General features: G+C 32.3%; 3 protein-coding genes across 3 annotated transcripts; all 3 read right to left on the bottom strand.

Moving 5' to 3' along the window:
• Positions 1–275: 275 nt before the first annotated feature.
• On the bottom strand, positions 276–4,178 carry LOC106366407 (pentatricopeptide repeat-containing protein At1g31430-like). The gene has a single exon (XM_013806009.3). It carries the CDS (start codon positions 2,122–2,124, stop codon positions 547–549), a length of 1,578 nt encoding a protein of 525 aa, XP_013661463.1. The 5' UTR covers positions 2,125–4,178; the 3' UTR covers positions 276–546.
• LOC106454200 (SH3 domain-containing protein 1) lies at positions 2,344–3,198 on the bottom strand. Its single transcript, XM_048757326.1, has 5 exons — positions 3,142–3,198; positions 2,991–3,053; positions 2,700–2,908; positions 2,487–2,616; positions 2,344–2,364 (listed from the first exon to the last, which is right to left on the bottom strand). The coding sequence occupies exons 1-5, from the start codon at positions 3,196–3,198 to the stop codon at positions 2,344–2,346; spliced, it is 480 nt and encodes a 159-aa protein (XP_048613283.1).
• A 14,256-nt stretch (positions 4,179–18,434) lies between the features above and the next one.
• Positions 18,435–21,669, bottom strand: LOC106364205 (probable aspartic protease At2g35615). The gene has a single exon (XM_013803827.3). The coding sequence runs from the start codon at positions 21,057–21,059 to the stop codon at positions 19,725–19,727; it is 1,335 nt and encodes a 444-aa protein (XP_013659281.1). The 5' UTR covers positions 21,060–21,669; the 3' UTR covers positions 18,435–19,724.
• Between the last annotated feature and the right edge of the window lie 2,814 nt (positions 21,670–24,483).

Here is a 24,483-nt window from a genome sequence, read left to right on the forward strand (position 1 = left end):
ACTCCCCAGGAGGCTCATTGAGTGTTGATTCCTTCATTAAACCTGCAAAATAAGAAAGAAGAAAAGTAATAAGAATATGAAGAAGAAAGAGCAGAGGAAGCTGAAGTAAGCCAACTACAATGAGGAGGAACGCGCAAGAAGTAAAAGATAAAGACTAGATTAGTATAACAAGGAGTTATAGATTAATAAGAGTTGTTAGCACTGGTTTGGTTTAACTAAGTTAAGTTGTTTAGTCATAGTGGTTAAAGAGTTGCTGATTGTGTAAGATTAGTTGATTAACTAGTCAAGGACGTAGAGGTATGGATTAGGAGAAGATGTGCAAGGAAGCATAAGTGTAGAAGAAAATACAGTTTCGTGTTGGTCCCAGAAGTCTTGACTAAAAGAAAGCATTAGTTAAATATTCTTTGCAGCTAAAGTTGATAATCAGTGTCTTCAAGTCTAGAAGACCGTCTCATGATGCATTGGTTGTCCGGTTCCTTGAATCACAAGTAATGACTCCTTGTCCTAGCGACTTTTATTTATGTTCCCTTAAAGCAAGAAACAGTCTTACTGAAGCTCAATTTGAATACCATCAATCTCGACAGAACTGCATCCAGGAAACTTTGTGATTCCCAAATCTTTCATTTTCCTTCTCACACTCGTCACATCTTCCCATTTATTGGCAGATGCATACACACTCGCAAGCATAGTGTGTGCACTTGAATCACTAACTTCCACTTTCTCGAGCTTCTCCGCTACCCGTTCAGCTAACTCTAAATGCCCATAGTTCCGAGCAGCGCTTAGCAGAGAACAGTACAAAGGAACTAGACTTTCATCGCTTTCATTTCTCATCTCATCTATCACTTCCTCTGCTTCTTCTAACAAGCCAGCTCTGGACAGTAGGTCAATCAGACAGCTGTAATGCTCTGCTTTAGGCTGTATCTTATGTACTTTGGTCATCGAGTAAAAAACCCTACGTCCTTCTTCTACAAATCCACAGTGATTACAAGCTGTTAAAACCGCTACAAAGGTTATATCATCCAACCTGACACCAACGCTCTCCATCTCGTAATACAAGTCCATCGCTCTCCCTGACATCCCGTTCATGGTAAGGCCGTAGATAAGCGATGTCCAAGAAGCAGTGTCTCTCTCCTTCGTCTCATAGAAAACCTCCAGAGCTGACTCTATGCACCCACATTTTGCGTACATGTCCACAAGAGCAGTACCAACTACTCTATCCACCGTAACTCTGTTCTCATCTATGTACCCATGGATCCACTTCCCTTGCTCTAGTGCCCCCGTTTGCGCACAGCCTTTCAAGAGAGAGACTAGCACGAAGTTATCAGGCCTATTACCATCGGTTTGCATGCACCTGAACAGTTCCAACGCCTCGTCAAACCGGTTAAACTGTACATACCCATTCATCATAGCTGTCCACAAAACAACATCTTTCACGGGACTTCTCTCAAACAACTCTCTACCCTCGTCAATCCTACCGTTACCAACATACCCAGTAACCAAGCTAGTCCAACAGTTGACATTTCTGTTTCTCATCGAGTCGAAAACCGCTCTAGCCTTATCGAGACACCCGCATTTACAGAACATATCCACCAACGCGTTCCCAATCTTAACACTCATTTCAAACTCTGTGACAACAACATAGCTGTGGATACCTTCACCGACCTCCAGATTCTTCAAAGCAGAACAAGCTGAGAGAGTGCTCACAATCGTACTTTCATCAGGCTTCAAGTTACTCTCTTTACTCATCCGTTTGAAAACAGTAATGGCGTCATCAAAGCTCCCGTGTCCAGCGTAACTAGAAATCAACCCGTTCCAAGAAACAACATCTCGTTCAGGCGTTTCGTCGAACAGTTTATGAGTGATCTCCATCTTACCCAGTGCAGCGTACATTCCCATGAGTGAATTACATACGTAAGAATCGAACTTAAGCCCAGCTTTCACAGCGTAGCCATGGAGTTTCTCACCTTCTGTAACATTCCTCAAACGTCCGATTGATTTCAGAACAACGGGTAAGGTGAAATTATCCGGAGACGAGCCTCGTCCTCGCAATTCACCGAACAAAGCCAAAACTTTCGTGAAGCTTTTGGTCTCGGCTGAAGATGATGGGGCTTGTACCGAACCCATTTCACGTTAGAGCTTCAGACACAACTGAGAGAAAGATTATAGTCTACTTTAATGATTTGTTTGATGGGTCCGTCCTCTGTTTCTGTAATTTAAAAAGGGAAAGTTGTCAACTTTGTAGGAAACTGACCTTCTTCTGCGTATTATACCCTTTGTTACCGAAACCCAGAAACAGAGTCTTAAGTTTGTAAACTTGATTCGGTATCATGTTCAGTGTGAATATTACTGAGGACCCATCAAACACTGCGTGGAGAAAACGACTCAACTTATGATGATTACATATAAGAAGGAAGAAAAACATATATGATATATCTTACACAGATCATATTTACTCGTGGAAACATCAAACATATCTTTATGTGTACACTGTTTATGCTAAAGAAAGAGATCATGTTTGCCTCCACTATTTTGCTTGCAGGAGCTTTCCCTTGTTTCTCCACGTATGCAGACTGCTTTGCCCTTGTATTCTCCTTCCGACCAGCCTGTCCCAGCCACCTGATCTTTGTTTTATTAAACACCAACAAGATTGTTGGATCGAGGACTTTCTCTGTTTTGAATTGTTTAAAGGGAAGATGTACTCTTCTTGTGGACTAGAAGACTTGGTTTCGTTCTTGGAATTGAGTTTGGTTACTTCTTGGTGACTACACTCGGTGTCCTCTATGTGAATAGATTTGATCTCTCCCCTGTGGTTGGAATTGGTTTCTTCTTGGGGATGAGATACAGCATCCTCTAAATATAGAGGTAGTGACTTTGGTGATGATTCTGTAGCTTCTTCCTCAGCAACCATCTGAACAAGAGGACAACCAGATCAAGTGACTATCTTTCTATGTAGTCATCATCAGAAGTTTATCATAGAGAGACTTACTGACCTTGGAATGTAACTGATCGAGGATATCAAGAGCATTACGATGATATGATCTCTCAGCTTCAACCTGCGTTGGTAAATATCATTTCATATCCAATCCAGGGACCGGTAGCTAACCATGAGCTGCGCTGAGATATGATTCAAATATAGGTTACCAGAGTACGGAGGCGCTGATAAGATTCGTTCTGCTGCTGACTGTCGACTTCTAACATGGCCCTTAGTAGCTTCTTTGCCAAGAGTTTCTTGGCAAATCGGCCGATTCATACAGAGTGTCGCGTTATCGATCAGTACATACACTTGGTACATATTGATTCGGTGTTTATAGAAGATATTACATGGCTTTTTATATTTTATATTTTAAATAATTAGTAATTAATATTTTTTTTGTTATCAATCTATACATGACTCATACTGACTCTGTGAACCAAACCGGGAGATCTGCATCAATGTGAACGATGAAAGACGGTTGCTTTCTAATACTGCATGCTAGGCTATCTGCCCTTGAATTTGCGTCCTTGGTACATAGATGATTTATGATTGGAGGAAACTTTCTTTCAGAATCTTAATATCTTCCAAATAACTTGCAAAAGCTGGCCATTCTTCTAGTTCCGAAACCATCTTCACCAATTGAGAACAATCCATTGCAAACGTAACCTGAAACTGACGTAAGTTCCTCATACATTCTATTGCCTAAAGTAGCGCTTTTGTCTCCGCATGAAGAAGAGAGAGACTAGTCCATTCCTTGTCCCCATCAAGCTATCAAATCTTTCTAGAGTGCTGAGCCAACCTTGTCCGAAGAAAATAATTAGTAATTAATAAAAACATAATTTTATAAAAGGAGGTTGGGGAGACTCGATTCTAGGTCTGACCAATAATACATCAGATCCTTTAGCAACTATGCCAAACAAAAATTTGTTGATTGTATTCTCTCTTGTTTGGTATTATAAATACCAAATATTTTTTTTCAAATATTTACATCTTCTTCTTCCCATTTTTGTCTCATCATCCAAAGAAACTAAATAAATTATCAAAGGGTCCTTCTATCCCTTGTTTTATAGATAATAATAAAAATAAAATATTTTTTTAATAATTTTAAATTATATGTTTAGAAATTTGAACTTTTTCTAATTTTTATCAAAAAGAAGTTTTATTCGAAATTCCTTTTTCATTATTTTTTTGAAACTCAAAACCACTTTTTGAAACTATTTTTTAAATTATATTTTAAATTTTTAATATTATTTTTAAACACAATAATAATCATTAAGTTAATTAAACATAATTACTTATTATATACTTTGTGGAACTAATTCTAAATAATTAAAAACTCATAACAAGGAATATGAGCATATTTAGATGACGTAGGGATTCTGATTACAAGATTATTGATTGTACAATCTATTGTGTCTTATTTATATCTAATGTATTTTATTCAGATATTTCATTTTCATGTGTATGTTGTCACTGTCTAAACAAAAAGAAAAAGAAAATCAGAATCCATAGATCATCTAAATATGTTCATATCTAAATATGGTCATATTCCTTGTTATGAGCTTTTAATTATTTAGAATTAGTTCCACAAAATATATAAATTAAGTAATTGTGTGTAATTAACTTAATGATTATTATTGTGTTTAAAAAATAATATTAAAATTTTAAATTATAAATTCTGAAAAATAGTTTCAAAAAGCATTTTTGAATTTAAAAAAAAATCAAAAAAAAATTTCAAAAAAAATCGATAAAATAAATTAGAAAAATTAGAATTTGAAAACATATAATTTGAAAATATTTAAAAAAATTATTTTATTTTTATTATCTATAAAGCAAGGGGAACATGACTTTTTTATTATTTAGTTTGTTAGGATAATGAGACATAAATGGGAAGAAGAAGATGCAAATATTTGAAAACAAAATATTTGTTAGGTATAATAAGAAACAATAGAGAATACAATCAACGAATTTTGTTTGGCCTAGCGGCTAAAGGATCCAATGTAATATTAACGAGACCCGGTTCGATTCCCCTCTACCTCCTTTTAAAATTTATGTAATCAAATATGTAACGGACAGCTCAAATTCCGTTATTTTTTTATTAAGATAATTGTTCAATTTATATAAAAATCGAATTGTATTAGTTGGTATATGAAATTTGAGTATATTATGTGTTGATGTATGTTTTAGCATAAGGTGTGAGTGTATGTAATGATCGGGACCGTGGCACTCTGTTGATGTATGAATTGGCTGATTTCTCTATGTTTCTTCAGAAACATCATATTCCTTCAACTTTGATCTCCTCCTCGATACATCAGTCGCCTGTTCAAAGATAAACTTTTCATTTCTCCACAAATGCTAAGAGAAGTTCAAAAATGACTTTATCTTCGCTTCAACTTCTTGTCTCAGCTTGACGTAGTGATTCACTAAATGCCTAACGTCCTCCAAAGGCGCACTATATATCATTGTGTGAATTGGCTCACAAACCTAAAAAAAGAGAAATCTGAAACTATAGATCCTTAACTCCTTACTTCACTTGCAACCGTCGTACAAGAAAACGTAACGACATGGAATGAATTTTAGTTGTGGAGAAAGTTGAAGCTTGCTCCTTCGGTTCAACACTTTTATGACTGCTCTTATATTGAATTTATACTTTCTCCATATTACAGTATTCCATGTTTCAGAGAATATTTGATAGTTACATTTTATTTGGGCATTTTTTCTTAATAGTTCTTTTTAACTTTCTGTCTCTAAAATAGACTCTGAAACTGAAAGTCAACTAAATAACCTTTATTAAGTGATCAAAAGTCTACAATAGCCTTCTTTTAATTGTAATTAGATAAAACAATTAATAAATTGCAACCACGAAAAATAAGCGAGGACAACGGACTCTTGAAGTCATCTTCGACGACGAACTCCGGCGACGAACGAAACTATGATTCTCACTGTCGACGAAGCGAGTTGTGTGAATCGGTACGTTTTAATCGTTTTTATCAATGGTTTACGAAGAAACTCTCAATTTTATTTAGGGGTTTTAAATTGAGATTTGGAATTTTGTGTTGTTGTTCTTCGGATGATACATTTCAGCTTGTTTTGTTGTTTGAATCGTACATGGATAGCAAAATCAGAGTTATAAAGAAAGAATTTCAGGAAATTTCCTTCACATATAACTTTGGCTTAAGAAGTAAGAAGTAAGACGAGCTCGTGACTTTACTTTTTCTTAAGCAATTTGAATGTTTGATATTCCTATTTACTCTCTGATCAAAGAACCCTGTGTGAAGATTGTTGGAGTTGGTCTCTTTGTTGTATTTTCCTTTTTCACCTGAATGGTAATGTAACAATGTCAAAGTGTGATTGCAGGTCTCTGATGCTTTCAACAACAACCATTCTAATACTGACACCGATAACGCTGGTGATAAGAAGCTTAGTGAAGCTTGCAGGCACATCAAACACATAGGTATCAACCGTTAACGGTATGTTGTACATAAGTTGTTTTGTGATGGGTTTTGGAGCCATACCAAACATCCTATGGATTTTTAAAAAGTTATCGGATTTCTCTCCAAGGTACTCGCTTATTTCCCAATCTCTTAAAAGATTTCCCTTTTTGTGTGTTTATCTATTGTATTTGATATTGTCCCTCATGGTTCTGTAGTTTTATGTTAACTTTACTTGTGGGATATGTTTCTGATAGGTGAGTTTAATAACAATCATAGCAGTTCATCTGCAAGGTCTTAATCCTCTTTGGTCTCACCTCTAAGAATTTTGATACGATTTAATGTTAACTTTTGGCATTTAAAAATTGCAGCCTAGCTAGTCTTAGTAACTACCATGTGGTGAAAGGCCTATCTAACCATGTAAGATCCTTAGCTACTAATCTCTATGAGATAAGTGTTTATTCATTTCTTTGAGAAGATTGATTTTTTTATTTTACTTGTTTGATTTTGGGAAAGATTTGTAAAGTTTTAGGAAAACTTTCCAGAAAATCCGATATTAACAAATTTGAAAACAAATTTTGCTTGGTTACGCATGATAGTAACACGATGGGAGATTCATTACTTTTCAGACTAGCACATCATGAGTAGAAATATCCTATTAGTTCTCAGCCGAGCAAAACAGTGTTTATTTATTTTGAAACTATAGTTGAATGTATTTTGGAAGAGAAACTATTGGTATTTATATTATTATGAACATGTTTTTCAAGATATTACATAGCCTTTGACTGAGATCATTTCACCAAAAAATGAAAAGGTAAACACAAGTTTGTTTCATATATTTAACTGTAAAAAAGCCATTCATAACTACAACTAAAAATTTTTATTTATTTTTTAAGGAAAATACACAAGCTTTGGATAATGCACTTGCATCTACAATGTCTACACCAATTATTTAATCAAAATTAGAATGCTGATTTAAGAAAGTATCTTTAATAAAAATGGGTTTTTATTTTTCTACATAAATCTCTTACAGTTTTCTTTTGTTTTATATACTGAGACATACTGAAACTAGAATTCTTCCACCTAATGTGACACAACAAGTATGCTCAAATCTTTTTTTTACTTTTGGAGTTTTCAATTTATTTTAGGAAGCTTTTGTACATATTCATGATTGCCTTCCTGATTTTTGCAGCAAGTCAAATTCATTTATTTAATTGTAGAAACTCCTTCATAACTACTTTTGTTTTATTTAGGTTGTTTGAAGAAGTTTCAGGATATCTTGAAGCATTTTCAGTAATTCGATGAAGAAAGTGTTAAATGTGGTATCATTATAAAACATATATGTTATCTAGGATAGCTTGTGGCACTTTTAGGATGAGTATCAAAAAAATAATATGAGTGTGTTTTCTTGCATAAGTATTTACCTAAAAATAAGGATATATTTTGAAAGTACCGAGATCAAACCCAAGAACTCTCCGAAAGAAAATCATAGTGTGCAGCCGCTATGCAAAAGGTGTTATATTTGCCAAGTGTTACAATTAAACCGATATAAAAAAAACAGATTTATATTTAATTAAAAAAAGGATTTTGTTTCCAAAGGGAATCAAACGAGGGTGCATGTGTCTTACAAGTTTAGTAAGAGTAGTGGTTTAGCCGTATAATCATTTGTTATTGTCGGACATATAAATTTATTTAAACTTAAATTATCTATAATAAATGTTGGAAAGCATTTGGCAATTTTTGGATGGCCTTCCAAAATAATATATTAGTGTGTTTCTATGTAGCAAAATTTAAACTAAAAATTGAAATGAGATAAAAAAAAAAACCTAAGGATTTTATATCTGCATATTTGGTAAGTTTCAAATTGTGATGTAGAATTTTGAGAAAAAAAAATGGGAAAAAATTTACATCTCCCACAAGTCAAACCCAAGAACTCTAGGAAAGGGGAACATAGTGTGCGGCCACTAGGCCAAGTGTGTTATATATGTTTGTTGATGTAAACGAAACAATATAACCAACATATATAAACACATATATAAAAATTCCGAGGGGAATCAAACACGGGTGCATGTGTCTTTCAAGTTTAGTAAAAGTAGTGGTTTAGACGCTAGGCTAAGGACACATAAATTTATTTAAACATAAATTATGTATAATTAATTTTGGAAAGCATTTGACAATTTTTGGATGAACTTCAAAAATAATATATTAGTGTGTTTCTATGTAACAAAGTTTAAACTAAAAAAAGAAATGAGATCAAAAACTAAGGATTTGATATCTGCATATTTGGTAAGCTTCAAATTGTGATGTAGAATTTTGAGAAAAAAATTATGACAATTTACATCTCCCACAAGTTGAACCCGAGAAATCTAGGAAAGGGGAACATAGTGTGCGGCTACTAGGACAAGTGTGTTATATCTTTTTTATGTAAGTAAAACAATATAACCAACATCTCTTTATTCAATTAAAAAAAAACGTAAAATGTTCTGATTTTTTTTTGAATTAATCACAGTGTCCGGCGACCGATGTCAACCGACTACTTTGTGGGTCCCAGGAGTGCAATGTTAAATTATCTGGTGGCCAACAAGGATCGACCTGCGGGTTCACCGTATTGGGGTTATCCTTCAAGTGCCACTAGCCCAAGGGCCGTTGTTCAATGTTCCGATTTTGGGGGCAATCAAATATGCGTGGGGGGGGGGGGGGGGGGGGGCGGTGTCTGAAGAAAATTATCTGCTAGTACCAAACACAGAAATATATTTAAACCTAAATTATATATTATAAATGTTGGAAAGAATTTAGCATGTTTAGGATGAGCTTCCAAAAGAAAATATATGTGGTATGTTGCATATCACATAATCATCAAATAAACCACTCCTAGAAATTGTTCGTATAAACATATAATTCATCAATAAACCATTGAAGTGAAAAAGAATATAACATATTTGTAGAATATACATGACGTTTTAGAAAATTATTCATAAGACAATTGAGATATAGAATAGAACTCTCTGTTTTTTTTTTGTTTTCTTATAACAGATGCATAGACAGATAAACTTCATCATATAGCAGTCTTGCATGTGCTCTTGTTGTGTCCTCCTATGCCACATCTACAAGTGACAGATTCCATCAAATCCTTTAATCTTGCCGATGAAATTTTTTAGTTGGCAAGTGTTTCATATGGAGATTGGGGGAACATCTTCAACCATACTTTTCACCTCAAAAGAAACTACATAGCTCAAAGTTATATCTTCTTCTCGAACCCGGAAATCTTCAGAAACCATCTTAAGCAAATCGTCATATTGAAGATCTTCTTCTAAATTAATAAACGATGCAGACATGTTCTTATCCACATAGAACTCTCACTGGAAAGTTTCATTTGAACTCCATTCTCCACAAATACAAATAATTTCAACCATCTGTCGAAACCTTGTTAAAAAGATCAATACCAAATCTCAAAATGATCAACCAACTGTGAATAGAGACATTTGAACTAACTCTTCCAAAACAATTCAAAAAGCGTGTAAGGAAATCTTAAGGCAATCTTTTTTTCTGGATGACTATCCTAAATTTGAACAAAACCTTCCAAAATAATTCAAAAAACATACAAGGAATTCTTAAGACAATTCTTGTTCGGGATGGCTATCCTAAATTTGAACAAAGTCTTATAAAACAATTCAAAAAGAATACAAGGCAATCTTTGTTCAGGGTGGCTATCCAAAATTTGAACAAAGTCTTCCAAAACATTTCAACAAAGCGAGTAAGGCAATCTCAAGACAATCCTTATTCAGGATGACTATCCTAAATTTGAACAAAGTCTTCAGAAATCGGCAAACCAAAAAAGTCAAATACAGCATAACACGTAAAGCTTAATAATTACTAAGCCAAAGAAAATTGCAATTTTCACTAGCAGGGGTGTGGTAAAGCATCGAATAAATTTTGATATCTAAATGAAAACATGATATCTAAAGACACTTAATCAGACCATATTCAATTACAAGAAGAAGAAACAAAATCATGAACTTAGTCACTTGATCTTAGTATCAAAAAGAAAAACAAAACAGATGATCAGTAAAAAAAAATAGGGGTACAATTATTATTAACTACTTGATCATAGACATGGAGAAACTATTTCCATCGCAGCTCATGACGAGAGAGACAGATATATGCACTCAAAAAGCAAAACCCATAAGCTAGATAAATCAAGAAGAACGTGCAAATTTTGAATTGTTTTGAATGGTTTACTGCATCCACTTTTTATGTGTTTTAGATTGTTGTTCACGAAATAGTATGCTTCCTTTGCAGCCAAAGTGAATCTTACAAACATTTTCTTATGGTATCAAACATGTGAGGTTTCTACTGCTTTACTATATCTCTGTCTAATGAAAGCAATTAAAAACTATTTAAAACAACAAAAGCAATATAAAGGACCAGTAACAATGAAAAACAACATCGCTACCAGATACCTTTAAACCAAAATCACAAGAACCCATCAAAATGGATCATCGCATAAATGTTTGTTCAAATTGAACATTGATACCATATATCTTTGAGACGACGAAATTCGAAATCTATGTAATATAACTGTCAATCAAGTTAAAAAAAATCACTGGATCAAAGATATCTTTACGAAACAGAGACGGTGGCACAGCAGCGGATCTGAGGGAGACATATGTGATGACTGACGGCGAGGATGTGCGATGCCAGAGATGATGATGGAAGAGATGATCGACACCGGAGATAAGAGAAGCCGTCGACGCTGGAGATAATAGAAGCCATCGCGACTTGTGATCTCTTTCAATTTCCTCCCCCCCCCCCCCCCCCAAAAAAAATTATAACGTAACTGAACAAAGAAATGGGTAATATGATAAATGTTCATATTAATGAAACCTAGTTTGGTGATTTTGGGGTTTGTGGACTAGATTGAGAAGAAAAACTTGGTTTAGAGTCATCTGAAGCTATTTCTGATTTTATTCTGTAAAAAATCATGTAACTAATTGTATTTTGAAAATATTTTATAATTGGTTATGTTTAAATTTAAAAATATTTTAAAATCTCTGAACTTACAAACAAAACATCATACATTTTAAATAAAAAGTATTTTTCTAATTCTAATCAGATAATCTTTTATTTTCCCTTAATTGTCTTATTTTTTAATAAGAAAAACCAAAGATATTTTAATTTATGAAAGCTTATTATTCTCTTCTTCGTATTGGCAGATGACTGCAAGAAAAACAAAATATATTTCAATTTTATTTTATCTATTTCTAAATTTCCTTTTCTACTTGAGGTTATCATATAACTTTAGAAAGATAAATTTCTATAAGTCTATTTCAAATGATAAGTCTTCAAGTTATTTTAGCTGTTGTGGCTTAATTTCGTCTGTCTGGCTTCACTTGAATTGAATTCTTTTTCGACTATTTTAGCTGTTGTGGCTATTTGTTTTTCGGTTTCAAAAATATAAGAAGAAAATAACAAAATTGTTATGAAAATAAGGGGAAAGTCTGTATCTTTATTAGACAATAAGAAGCCCTTTATATAGAGAATTACATAAGTATGAAACCTTACTACAATATGGGCTAGGAAATACAAAGACATAAGAATATGGGCCTTCGAATATGAGCTTCCACCAGACCTTGGTTTATAACACTCCCCCTTGGAAGACCATCTCCGAAGTGGTTTGTTATACGCTTTGGATGTTGCCTCATTAAAACCTTACCAGGAAAATCCAATGGGATAAAACCATGGTGAAAGAAAAAGAGTACAACACGTATTACTCTCCCTGTTAAGTACATCTCTGGATGTCAGCAACGCCTTAGTAATTAGATCCACCAAATCCTTGCTTGAGTGAACTTGGACGAACAAACAACCTGTATCACCAAAATAATTTACCCTTCTTCGGGTAGGTTAGTATCAAATGGACCCAAGTCTTTAGTTCATTGTAGGTAACAAAAATATGTATAATCCCGTTCTAGTGCCTTTGGGTCGATCATGAGCTATATCTAGCTAATAGATTACGGCAAATTATTTATCTAGCCTTGTATGGCTCGCCAAATCTGTCAAAACTTTATGACACTTAGACATGGAATTTCGGGACCAAAGATCTCCTCATTTTCTTCATTAGGGCCGAAATTATCTTTTCTAAACTGAGGAACCTTATAATTATGGGACTTGTCAATTCGTAAGCTTAGTCCATATCAAACTTCTTGAGCACGTTATCTATGTATGTCATTTGATGCATAAGGATTTTCTTTTCAAGGTGCTCAATGTATAATCCAATATATAATCTTGTTTTCCCAAAACCTTTCATGTTGATTTCGAATTCTTTCTTGATGTATTCTATCTTTGGGAAATTTCTCCAGAGGTTCCTAGGATATTCAAGTCGTTCACATAAAGATATTCAATATTGTTCTCGAGAACTTGATGTGTTCGGTAGTTCGATACCCTCTGGAACTTTCACATAATTTCGTTATCCAGTTGACCATATAGATATGTATTTTATTTGCCAGACTTATAAGGAATCAGAATGTCGTTGCATCCACCACATAGGAGTATGTCTCATTTATAATTGATTCCAGGTCTTTGTGAGAACCTTATGCAATTTCGCCATTCTTATTATGTTTTCTCACCAAAGACTTACTTATGTCCAACTGGTTTGACTACATCTCTTCTCTTAAGAGATTTCATATACCACGTCTTATAGCATTATCAATTTGCTTAATCTATTTCTCTTAGTAATTTCTCTGAGTGCACTCTATGATAGACGTTGGTTTCATGATCCTCACATTTGCCAAGCGCTTTTGTATTCAAATATTATATCACCATCGACGTCGATATTATTTTACCGGTTTCATTTATAATCCATACATGACATAATGCATTTAGATCTTATTATTTTCAGGTATCTGATCTTTATTCATGGTCATGTCTAAGGTTTCCTTTGGAAAACCTTAATTTCGGATCTGCCATTTCAATTTTATGCTCTTCTCATTTTCGAGTAATACATGTATGAAACCGTTTTATCTTAACTAAGTCCAATATCAATTTTATTAGAGCATAACCCGCTGGTATATTTCAGTTTGGGTCATCAAACATGTCTGGCAATTGACTTGTTTAAGTTCTGAGAATGATTCATTCTTTGGACTCTTATTCTATATTCATATTTGAGGATCATTATTCATTCTCGAAATCGTTTACCAGCTTATTATTTCTCTCCCTGATGTTGGATATGCGGATTTATCTAATCCATGGCTTAGCCTTAATCATATCTCTCGTGGCCTTATGTATTCTTATGGAGATTTATATCCAACGTATACACTTAATTCAATTTTAGATTCCATCTTATAACTTTGTGGTGGAGCAACTTATATAAGTTCTCTATATGAGAACATTAATTCTTGACCCTTTATCAAATTCATGGGAGAGTCTCTATTTGTTCTTTGGCATTATGCGAACAAATTTTGCTGCAAATTATAAGGATTCATAAATCTACCGGTATCACCAATTACTCTTTCAACTTATTGCAGATTTTGACAAGGATATGTACAACCATATGTCGTCATATATGATGGATGATCAGTCCATCCGTGGGTGATCAACCCCACGAAATATCACGGTGAATACTCATATTATCAATTCTCTTATTCAAAGGGGCATCATATCTTAAACCATTCAATAGAATGTCGCATACTTAACCGGAATGGCATGACCGATTTGCCAATCATTAATCTCCATATAATCTTTCTGTTGTGCAATTTCGTTTTCAGATTTGATTTTGGCCGAGTTCTATTTGGGCTATTGTTGTCGTGGATGCTTAACTTATTTAGGGATTTTGGGATTCTCTGATTCTCCCCCTCGAGATAATAACACTTAATGTTCATTTATCTCGTATTGAATCCCAAACTTAGGTAATTTAATATCAAATTTTGTTCCCTTAGACAATAATTTTGAAACCATCATGCCTTAAATAAATCAAAGTGTGCAACAAATAGCCAGAAATAAATTAAGTCTGCTTAGATTAATAGGGATTTAAATTCGGCCAAGATAGATTATTCAAAAGACTTTGGCCAAAGAATTTTTGGCCAAGGGGATTCGGCCAAGATGATTTTACCAAAATGCTTTGGCCAAGAGATTCTATTAGTTTGACTAGATTTCATATTTTGCCAATAAAAATTTCAATTTGGCCAAGCTTTTGCCTTCGGTCAAGGTCTTTTAAAGGTTGGCCAAGAGAATTTAGACTTAGCATTTGATTAAAATTTAAGCTAGGCCAAGCTTCTACATTTGGCCAAGGCTTTAAAGATCATGCGATTGTTCATTAGGCCAAACATAAGTTTCGGCCAGGCCAAATCCGAATGGTTCGAGGATTCTTATAGATTTCAGCCAAGGAGTAATTTTATGATCAGATTTTAAGTTTTAAACAAGTGATCATGTCTTAAAATTTGGCTAAGATTTCATTTGGCAAAGGCTTTGAGAAACGATCCTACCAATGTTCATATGATTCAAGGTTTAAAAACACATATATGCAAGACAATGTAATCGAATCAAGTTTAGCATATGATGAAGTTTTGATCCTACGGCCAAGCTTTTAATCATGCGGATAGGATTTCATGCAATCTCTATGTTTTAACCAAGCAAAGCATCATTTTCAATCAAGTAATCAGTTAGCAAATCAGATTTGGATCATGTGAGCATGTGACTTAGCAAATTAAATCTAGGTTCCATGCTGCATGCAATCAGATTTTATCTTTAACAATCAATCCAGATTTTAATTTCTTAGCATGCGAGCTAGGCGATCAAACAAATCAGATTTTGGGTTTGAAGCATGCGAATCAGATTTGGTTAAGACATGCGATTCAGATTTTAAACATATCATGTGATCAAGCAACCAAATCAGATTTCAATCAATAGCATGTGATCAAGGAAATTTCTATTTCTAATAGGATTTAATCATGCGATTTCAATTACCTAGGTCTAATCGATTTTTAAACAATTAGCATATGAATAATTTCAATCTAATCATGAAATTTTATCCCTAGGTTTCATATGATCAAATTCTGGAATTATAATTTAAATTTATTAAGTTTTAAATTTTCAGGAAATTTCAATAAACATGCAATCAGATTTTAGGTTAAACTTCAAATCCTAATTCTAATAGGATTTAGACACAAGAACATGTAATTATTCTTAGTCTAATTATGCAACCTCAAACATGTATTTATGCATGAAAAATATAAAGTTATACAAGCATAAAATCGGCCAAGACAAAAACCCTAATAACTTAGGGGTTCTAGGTTTTAGCATGCAATTTCAGTTTTAATGTCTATGTTTTGATTTCTAAAATTAAAACATGTAATTTCTATTAGAGATCAGATCAAACAATAAGTTTTTATCAATCCTATTATGTGATTAACAAAATCAGATTTTAAACCTAAACATGTGATTTAATTTTATACTAGACCCTGGCGCGGGTATGAATTTTTAGTTTTTAATTATTTATTTTATTAAATGATGTATTTGTAATATTCGTTCATATTATATTCATTAAGTAAATATATTTTTTTTTGCATCTTAAACTATCTATTTTTTTACGAATGTGTGATATCATATAAAAAATATAAAAAAATGAGTATAGAGTTAATTAGATAATTTTAAGAACAAAAAATTTTCTTTCGTGTGCGATATCATATAAATAATGATCCGCCCAGTTAACAAAAATCATGATTATTTTATGTGTAATTTTTTTTATTTTGACCATTTCCTTAAAACTATATTAAATTTAACATATTTTAATTAGAATATTTTTAATATCTTTACCTTTTTATTTGAAATGCAACTCAATATTTTTTTAACAATTATAACAAAATATTTAAAAAATATTTTTAGAATTTTTTTGAAAAATATGAAAATTACATTTTAAATTAAAATTATCCTAAAATATGATAAGTGTTGATGTAAATGAAAACTCAAATTATGTCAAAAATAATGATATTCAATGATAATAACAATTTTAATTGATTATTTTTTTTTAAAATACATTTACAAAAATATTGTTTGAAAGAAAATTCATTTATCTTTCAAATATAAAATGAAAATATTATAATTAAATAATAAAAAGTATAAATAAAAACCATAAATTTAGCAAATGACAACTGAGTTATATTATGCTAAAATTTTATTTCTAACAATTTATCAAATGACAAATGAGTTATGAGCAAATAATACCATATAATTTTTAAAAACATAGCCATTCTTAAATATTTTTTGAATAAATAATTATTTTTAAATTTAATCAACTGAAAATAATATACGTACAATTGTGTGAGTCAAATTCTAGTTTTATTGATGCATATTATATATTAGTGCTGCATGTTTTAGGTAACATTTTAATGATGCACGTTTTTAAAAATCTCCATTATTAAAATTATGCACGTAAGGATAACTCATAAGTTTTTTTGGTTGATTAAATGACATTATTTGTTTAAGGATATTTCATTAAGGTAAGTGAAAAAGACAAACAATAAAATAGGAAGTTTAAATTTATTTAAGCATATTTCATTAATGTAACTGAAAAGACAAGTAATAAATTAGTAAGTTTTATTTGTTTTAGAATATTTCATAAATGCAACTGAAAAAGACAAGCAAAAAAAATAGGGAGTTTAATTAATGAAGTAAGAAGATTTTCAAATGGGTACTTCTCTTTTAATAATATAGATGTCTAGCATGTGATTTTGATTTTAATGTTTAGCATATGATTTGCAAACCTAAAACATGCAATTTCTATTAACAAACAAATCATACAATCAAGTTTTAATAATCCTAGCATGTGATTAGGTGGTTTCCATCAGTTCATACGAAATATGCATGATGCAATCAATACAGTAATGCACAAAGAAATCTCTCGGCCAAGTCAAAGATCAAGCCACACGACTACTTGATGGAATCAATTCATTACCATCCTAGCATAAGATTCTAAGTGTAATTCCAATCAATCAATATGATCAAATTAGGTTATGTATGAATGATGCAACAAGCCGCACAGCCACAAGGTATGATCAAGTCTAGAACAATTAACCAAGCATGTAGTTTCAGTTTCAACCGGATTATACAGTTCCAAATTCAAGTATTCGATATCAAACAATCAAGACTGGGTTATATGAAAACACTTATCCTAACAGGCGGTTAGGGTTTCAATTAAAACAAGCAATACGATTTCAATTCATTCATATTTATCAATATCAGATTTGAGTATAAGATTTAAACAATCTTAGCAACAAATCTATGTGATCAAGACAATCAATTCGATTTCAAGTTTCAAGCATTAGGGTTTTCAATTTCAAACCATCAAAGCTAGTAATTTCGATTTCAACATGATCAAATCAATCTCAATCAACATTCAATCCCCTAGACTATATTTGCGAAGTGATTTCGCCACATGTCCTATCTATAATCATTTTTACAAAAAAATGATGACATGGCTAACAAGATTGATGACATAGCTTATAGTTAATATGACATGGACAATCACATTTATTACTGACATATATTTTTGGTACACTTTATAGAATATGACAATAACTAATACATTACATTTAATGTGGATTTATATTTTTGTTAAACTTCTTAAAATCTGGTAATAATTCATAAATCATCACTAAAATAAATATATTGAAATATGCATTATAAATTTCGAAATACATTATTTAATTGTATTTTTATAATTATACAATTTTTATTACTAATATTTTAAAAAATTTCTACATCTTTTTTAAAAAATTAATAAATTGTTAATCGTAATTTCATTAGTTTCTTTTAGATATCTACAAATTTTATAAATATTGTTTAGTTATAATTTTTAATAACTAAACAATTTTTATATGATTTTTAATAATTTTATACAAGTTGATTTAATACATTTAACCAAAATAAATAGATAAAAAAATTATCTAAGATTCGAATTTTAAATATATTACAAATATATTATTAGATGCAATTTAAAATAAACAAAATTATTCTTTTCTTCATTTTATGCTTAAATAATCAACTTTATATTAAATATTAGTCAAAAATAATAAAATATGTGATATTAATAAATTTCATTTTAAATATAATTTAACTTTTAAAAAATTTATCACTGCACATGGTGCATAAAAACACCTAGTTAGTTTTAATCAATCAATCAGATTTTGAATTAGGGTTTATGCAAAAATTGAATGTGTTTTAGGGTTTTAGGTTTTCGAGTTTGATCTTAGATCAATGGGATTCAATTTGAGATTCAAAACCATTAAAGATTTCGATTTTAATTGATCAATAGATCAATCTCGATTTAGGGTTTGAGGGTATCGAACTTTTGAGCTTCGATTTACTCTTTGGGGTTTTGATATATTACCCTATGGTTTTTGATTCATAAAAGATTAGGGTTTTATGGTTTTAATTCTTTATCAAACAATCCATATTCGATTATGGGTTCTTAGGTTTCGAATTACCTTCAACCTTAGATGTTTGTTGAACGGACCACCAAAGGGATGAACCGCAAACTGGAACACGAACGGGACGCGAGCTGACTGCTATCGGATCGTGAACGGATTGAGGCTGAGGTCGCGAGCTGTCTGTGAGCTGGAGTTGTCGCGAACGGGATGCTTGCTGTCGGGAACGCGATCTGTCCGGGATGCGAACTGAGGCTGAGTTCGTCTGAGCTAGGATCGGACTGAGATCGTCTGTAGGCTGAGCTGAGACGGATCGGGAACGCCTATGAACTCCTTTTGATCTGAATGGAAAAGAGAGTTTGATCGCACGGGCAGCAACTCCTCTCGTCTTGAACTCCATGTTGATATTAGATTTTAATTCCCTCGAATCATGAAACAACACGAGGAGCATTAGATAACATGAACGCCAACAAGATAACATGAATCAGCTAAGGTATGATAAACTTATCTTGCACAGGAGTTGAGTTCGGCTAGAAAATCCTTGTTGGCAGATTCCTTTGCGTTTAGGGTTTGATGATTTTCGGCTGAGTTGAAGAATATTTAGTGGAGCTTAGGGCTAGAGGCTATCGTGCTGATAACGTGTTATGAAAATAAAGGGAAAATTTGTATCTTTATTAGACAATAAAGAGCATTTTATATAGGGAATTATATAAATATGAAACTCTAATACAATATGGAATAGGAAATACAAAGACATAAGAATATGAGCATTCAAATATGAGCTTCCACCAGAACTGGTTTATAACAAAAGTAGCTATATTATTTATTTATTCATACTAGCGATTCGCTAAATTACGAGTATCATATTAATCATAGCACTACCGCTCAACGATACTGTTTCTCTTACAAGGTCCCAAAGCAATCTATTCTTTGAAACGACAACGTCTTAGCCTCCAGATCATACCCGACACGAAAATCCGCCTGAACCAAGTTACCGTAGATAGCAACGTCAGTTGTCGGAATCATACTCAAGCACACAATCTCTTCATCTTTTTTCAAGAAGGCGTTTGTCGGACTCAGCTTCACGTCAGCCCCAGTGAAATGCATTGTTATCTCCGGCAAATCAATCTTTTTGTATCCGGCTTTGAAACAGTGTATCAACATCCCCTGTGGATCACTCGCACGCTTAGCTCCGGTCACCGATGCTTCCACCGCCGCACCAAACTTCTCGTAAAATCCAGATTCTAGAAACGTAAAAGTAGTTCCGGAATCGATTATTATGTTCCCGGTGGCCTTCTCGTTCAAACTGTATCCTCCTCCGGTATACGGAATCTTGGTCTTTCGGACGGTGATTGCTTCCAGATTCAAGTAGTAGTAAGTATTTTGGGTTTTATAGATTAAAGGTGTAGTGAGCACAGCAGAGCCCTTGCTTGGATTGGAAGGCATCGAGTTGGTTCCTAGGTTAATTACACCTGTGCCGTTTGTTGAGTATGACGTGTTTGACAAGCAATACGAAAACTTCTTCCCTATGGAAGAACCTAGCTGAGAGATCAAAGATAATGGTCCACGTCCGAGACCGACGATTCCGGACCCGGTTCCATCGAACGTACCGCTGTTATTGTAGCCGCAACCGAAGACCGTACCGGGGAAAGAAACTGGGGAGCCAGAGGAAGAATCGATAGAGATTGTTTCGGTTGCAACCTCTCCTTTAGTATACGACTGGTCTCCATAACCGTAAAGGTATTTGCAGATCTTCCCTGACCGGTCGCATCCTTTTTCTTTTTTGGCCAACGCGTTGCAGGGTTTGGAATCGCAACCTTCTGTTTTGTAGGTCGAAGAGTGCGTCTTGTCGAAGATTGAACCGTTTTGTTTGTAACAATGTTCACATGGTTTGCACTGGACCCAAGTTAGGTCACTTCCAGTGTCGGCGATGGCCAGGACTTTCGAAGGTGGAGTACCGATTGAGATGCTCATGAAGTATTCGCCGCCGTTTGAGATTAAACCGGATTGGAGATCATCGGTTTTGGTTGAGAAACGGCGGGAACGGGAGATTGAACGGAGGAAACCGGCTTTGAGACGGTCGGAGACGGTGTGGAGAGGGTTATAGAGTGGAGAATGGGGAGAGTCACGGTGGATCAGCTTGAAGGTTAGGTCTTGCGAGTGAGCTGAATAAGAGGAAACGAGGAAGGTGATGATGATAGCTGAGAGAGAACAGTTGATGAAAGTTTGGGTTCCCATTTTCGATGATCTCTAAGAAGATTTGTGGCGTGATTAGTGAAAGTTTCCATGGGGTTTATAAACAGCACAAAAGGGAATACAAAGATTAGCTTTAATTTTCATTAATGTTTTGCCAAGTTTATTTCTTGGTCAAACAACTAATTACTGATGTGACTTCTAATTATTTTTACTAGTATATCATAAGAATAATACTCTTGGACAGTACCAACAAAGTTTCAATAAAGACGTAAATGATAATTATGTCCTACTCTATAAGTAAATAAAATTAAAATATTTTTATTTTCAAAAAGTTATTTTAACTTTTTTTTTTTGAAATTTTTAAGTACCGATTTTTAAAAAAAGTTTAGGAAGACCATATTTTATGTATGATACATTCTTCATTGTGCATGATATCCTTCTCAATTTGAGTTTATGAAGATCTTCTTAAATAAGTATAATATCTTTCTATATTGATAAATATGTATAACATCTTCATACAATTTAGGAATTTCTTATAAAAGTGAATTTAAAGATACTCTTAAATCTGTATTTAGGAAAATCTTCATTAGGCATGTCCAATATGGTAAAACCGAACCGTACCAAACCGAACCGAACCGAAATAGAAAATATGGTGTGGTTTTGGTATATACCATATAAACTGAATGGATATGATTTTATAAAAACCGTAGGATTTGGATATGGTTTGGTTTATGACCGATTAAACCGAATAAACCGAACAAAACCGATCAAAAGTAGAAACATGTAAATATGTACATATTTTATAACGTCACATGAAAATCTCTTTGTTATATAAGTTATTCTTTTGTTAATAATTATTACCATATTTTTTATAGTAATAAAGAATCCTAATTTGAAAAACACTTAAAATATAATTGAAAAAAAATTCATCGCAACTGAAGCTTCTTATTTTCTTAATCTTCTTCTTTTAATCATTTTGCTTTTTTTTAGCATTGATTAAATTGAAGCGAACGTTATAAATTTGATGGATAATAACTAGAAAAAATTCTTCACAATTTTTTTCTTATTTATAATCGAACAGAGTTTCACTCGGAGAAGCATGAATTTGATGAACACTCAATATGGAAGAGTGAAAAAACTTTTCTTTCATACTTCTCTTTTGTTTTTTATTTTTATTTTCAAAATTTAGAGCTTTGATTTTAATTCTAGATTTGATTATTTCATCTAAAGTTATAAGCGTTTTTATTTTTTTGTTCTTTTATTTGAAAATATAATATTTTTTTTTAATAAATGACTGGATGACAATATGACTCTAAAATTTATATAACATGATCCCAAAATAAATAATTATGTTTTGGTATAAAAACGAATAAACCGAAAATTGACGGTATATAAACCGAACCGAACCGAAGTAAATATGGATTTAGAATGGTAGTTATATTTTACTAACCGAAATACCAAAAAACCGAAAAAACTGAACCGAAACAGAACCGATATCCGGATTGAACACCTCTAATCTTCATGAATATATATTTATAAAATATCTTACTTAATTTGAATTATATGTACTCTTAATAAGGTATTCTTAAATATGTATAACATCTTCTTAAAGTTTTTAAAAGAACTTCATGAATTTAATATCCAAATTTTATAACGATATTATAAAAATATTTAAAAATATTTTCGTAAAATTTTAAGAGATATTATATATTGAGTAATATTTTTTTAAATAAGCATATAAATAAAATTCAAGAAGATGACATACACATTTAGGAAGATTTTTCTAAATATACATACAAACTGCATTTAACAAGTCTATTTACACATTTATGAAGACATTCATGAACATGAATTTTTTTCTTACAAATTCAAGAAGATATCATACACATTCAGGAAAGTGGTCACAATTTCTTTAAGAAAAACTGTTAAAAATGAATTAAAAACAAATTGCAAAAAGAAAATATTGGAAGAAACTAGGAAAAATATCCTTTGAAAAAATGTTAGAAAAATGAATAAGTTTTTGAAAAATCGTAAAAAAAATTATTTTGATTTTATTATTTTCGATTCTAAATAATTATTTTTATTTTTTAATAAATAAATAATTAAAATTATTAATAAGGATAGAATTGTCATTTAACCATTTTGAATAACCTATATTGATCACTTTAACTTTTAGGTGCTATTTTGGGAACAAAAACTAAAAATAGCTATTTAAGATATTTGCAAATATAATGAATTATATGATTTTTAAACTGTTTTTATGATTTCAAAACCGTATTTGACGTTATTTAAAAGGCAATCACTGGCAAAAAAATATATTTAAAAGGCAATCAAACAATTCATCATGTTTAATATATCAACAGTGAAAATATATATATATATATATATATATATATATATATATCTCAACAGTTACTTGGTCTAGTGGATGACAGATTTTTGGAAACTAAACAACCTAAAATTGAAGGAATTTCATTATATTTTAGTTTGTAGCCACACAAAGAATGAATTTTGGCTAATTTGAAAATCCGGGATAAGGATATATCCGTTAAGCTGCACCTCTCTTTGAAAATTACTTTGGATCTAAAGTGCGGGATTCTGCAAATTAAAAAAAAAATGAATGGAGTAATTATTATTTTTGTTTCTCTTTCTGACGAAAAGTCCATGGATCTTTTTGTTAATATTAAGATTTCTAGAACTTCTTTATTTTCTGTTTTTGCTTTCTTTATGCAAGTGTTTACTGGTTTCTTGAAAATTCTTTTTCTTTGAATGAATTTGAAGTAGAGTTAAAACAAAATACAGGAAAAAAAGGTTGCCATAGTTTACTATAAAATAAAATTTTAGAATAAAAAATGCTCTAATCCCTCATTTTCTACTCCATAATAGAGTAAATATAGATTTACTCTATAATGAAGTAGATATGAATTATTGCATAAATGAAATAATTATTTTATTTTATTTTATTTATTTATTACTCTATTTTTCACTTTAAAAATAGAGTATGGTTGAAGCATATCAACTCCATGATAGAGTTACTCCATTTAATATATATATATATATATATATATATATATATATATATATATATATATAATTTTACATTAGAGATGCTCTTAGGATTTTACATCTCTTGATGCTGGCTGTTGGTATGACCTCTCGTCCACCAACGAGAAATTTTATCCTTTATTCTTCCTCTTTCTTTTTTCCTTTACTCCGGTGATGTTTGCTCAAGGTTTGGTTCCAATCTTGTCATTTCTTCGTCCAGATCCAGAACCGCTATCTTTTGTTTTTCCAGACTCGTCGTGGTTTCTCCTCTCAGCCCTCCGGCCTCTCCTGACCCAAGGGTTTCACCAGACATGTTCCCTTCTCGCTGGTGGCTTACCCGATTTGTTCTTCGCCTCTTCGGTAATCTATTGTTCTACTACTTGGTGCACCTTTCAATCCCGCCTTTTTCCAAGTTGGAGAT

This window comes from Brassica napus, chromosome C5, assembly GCF_020379485.1.
Source record: "Brassica napus cultivar Da-Ae chromosome C5, Da-Ae, whole genome shotgun sequence".
Classification (NCBI taxonomy): Eukaryota; Viridiplantae; Streptophyta; class Magnoliopsida; order Brassicales; family Brassicaceae; genus Brassica; species Brassica napus.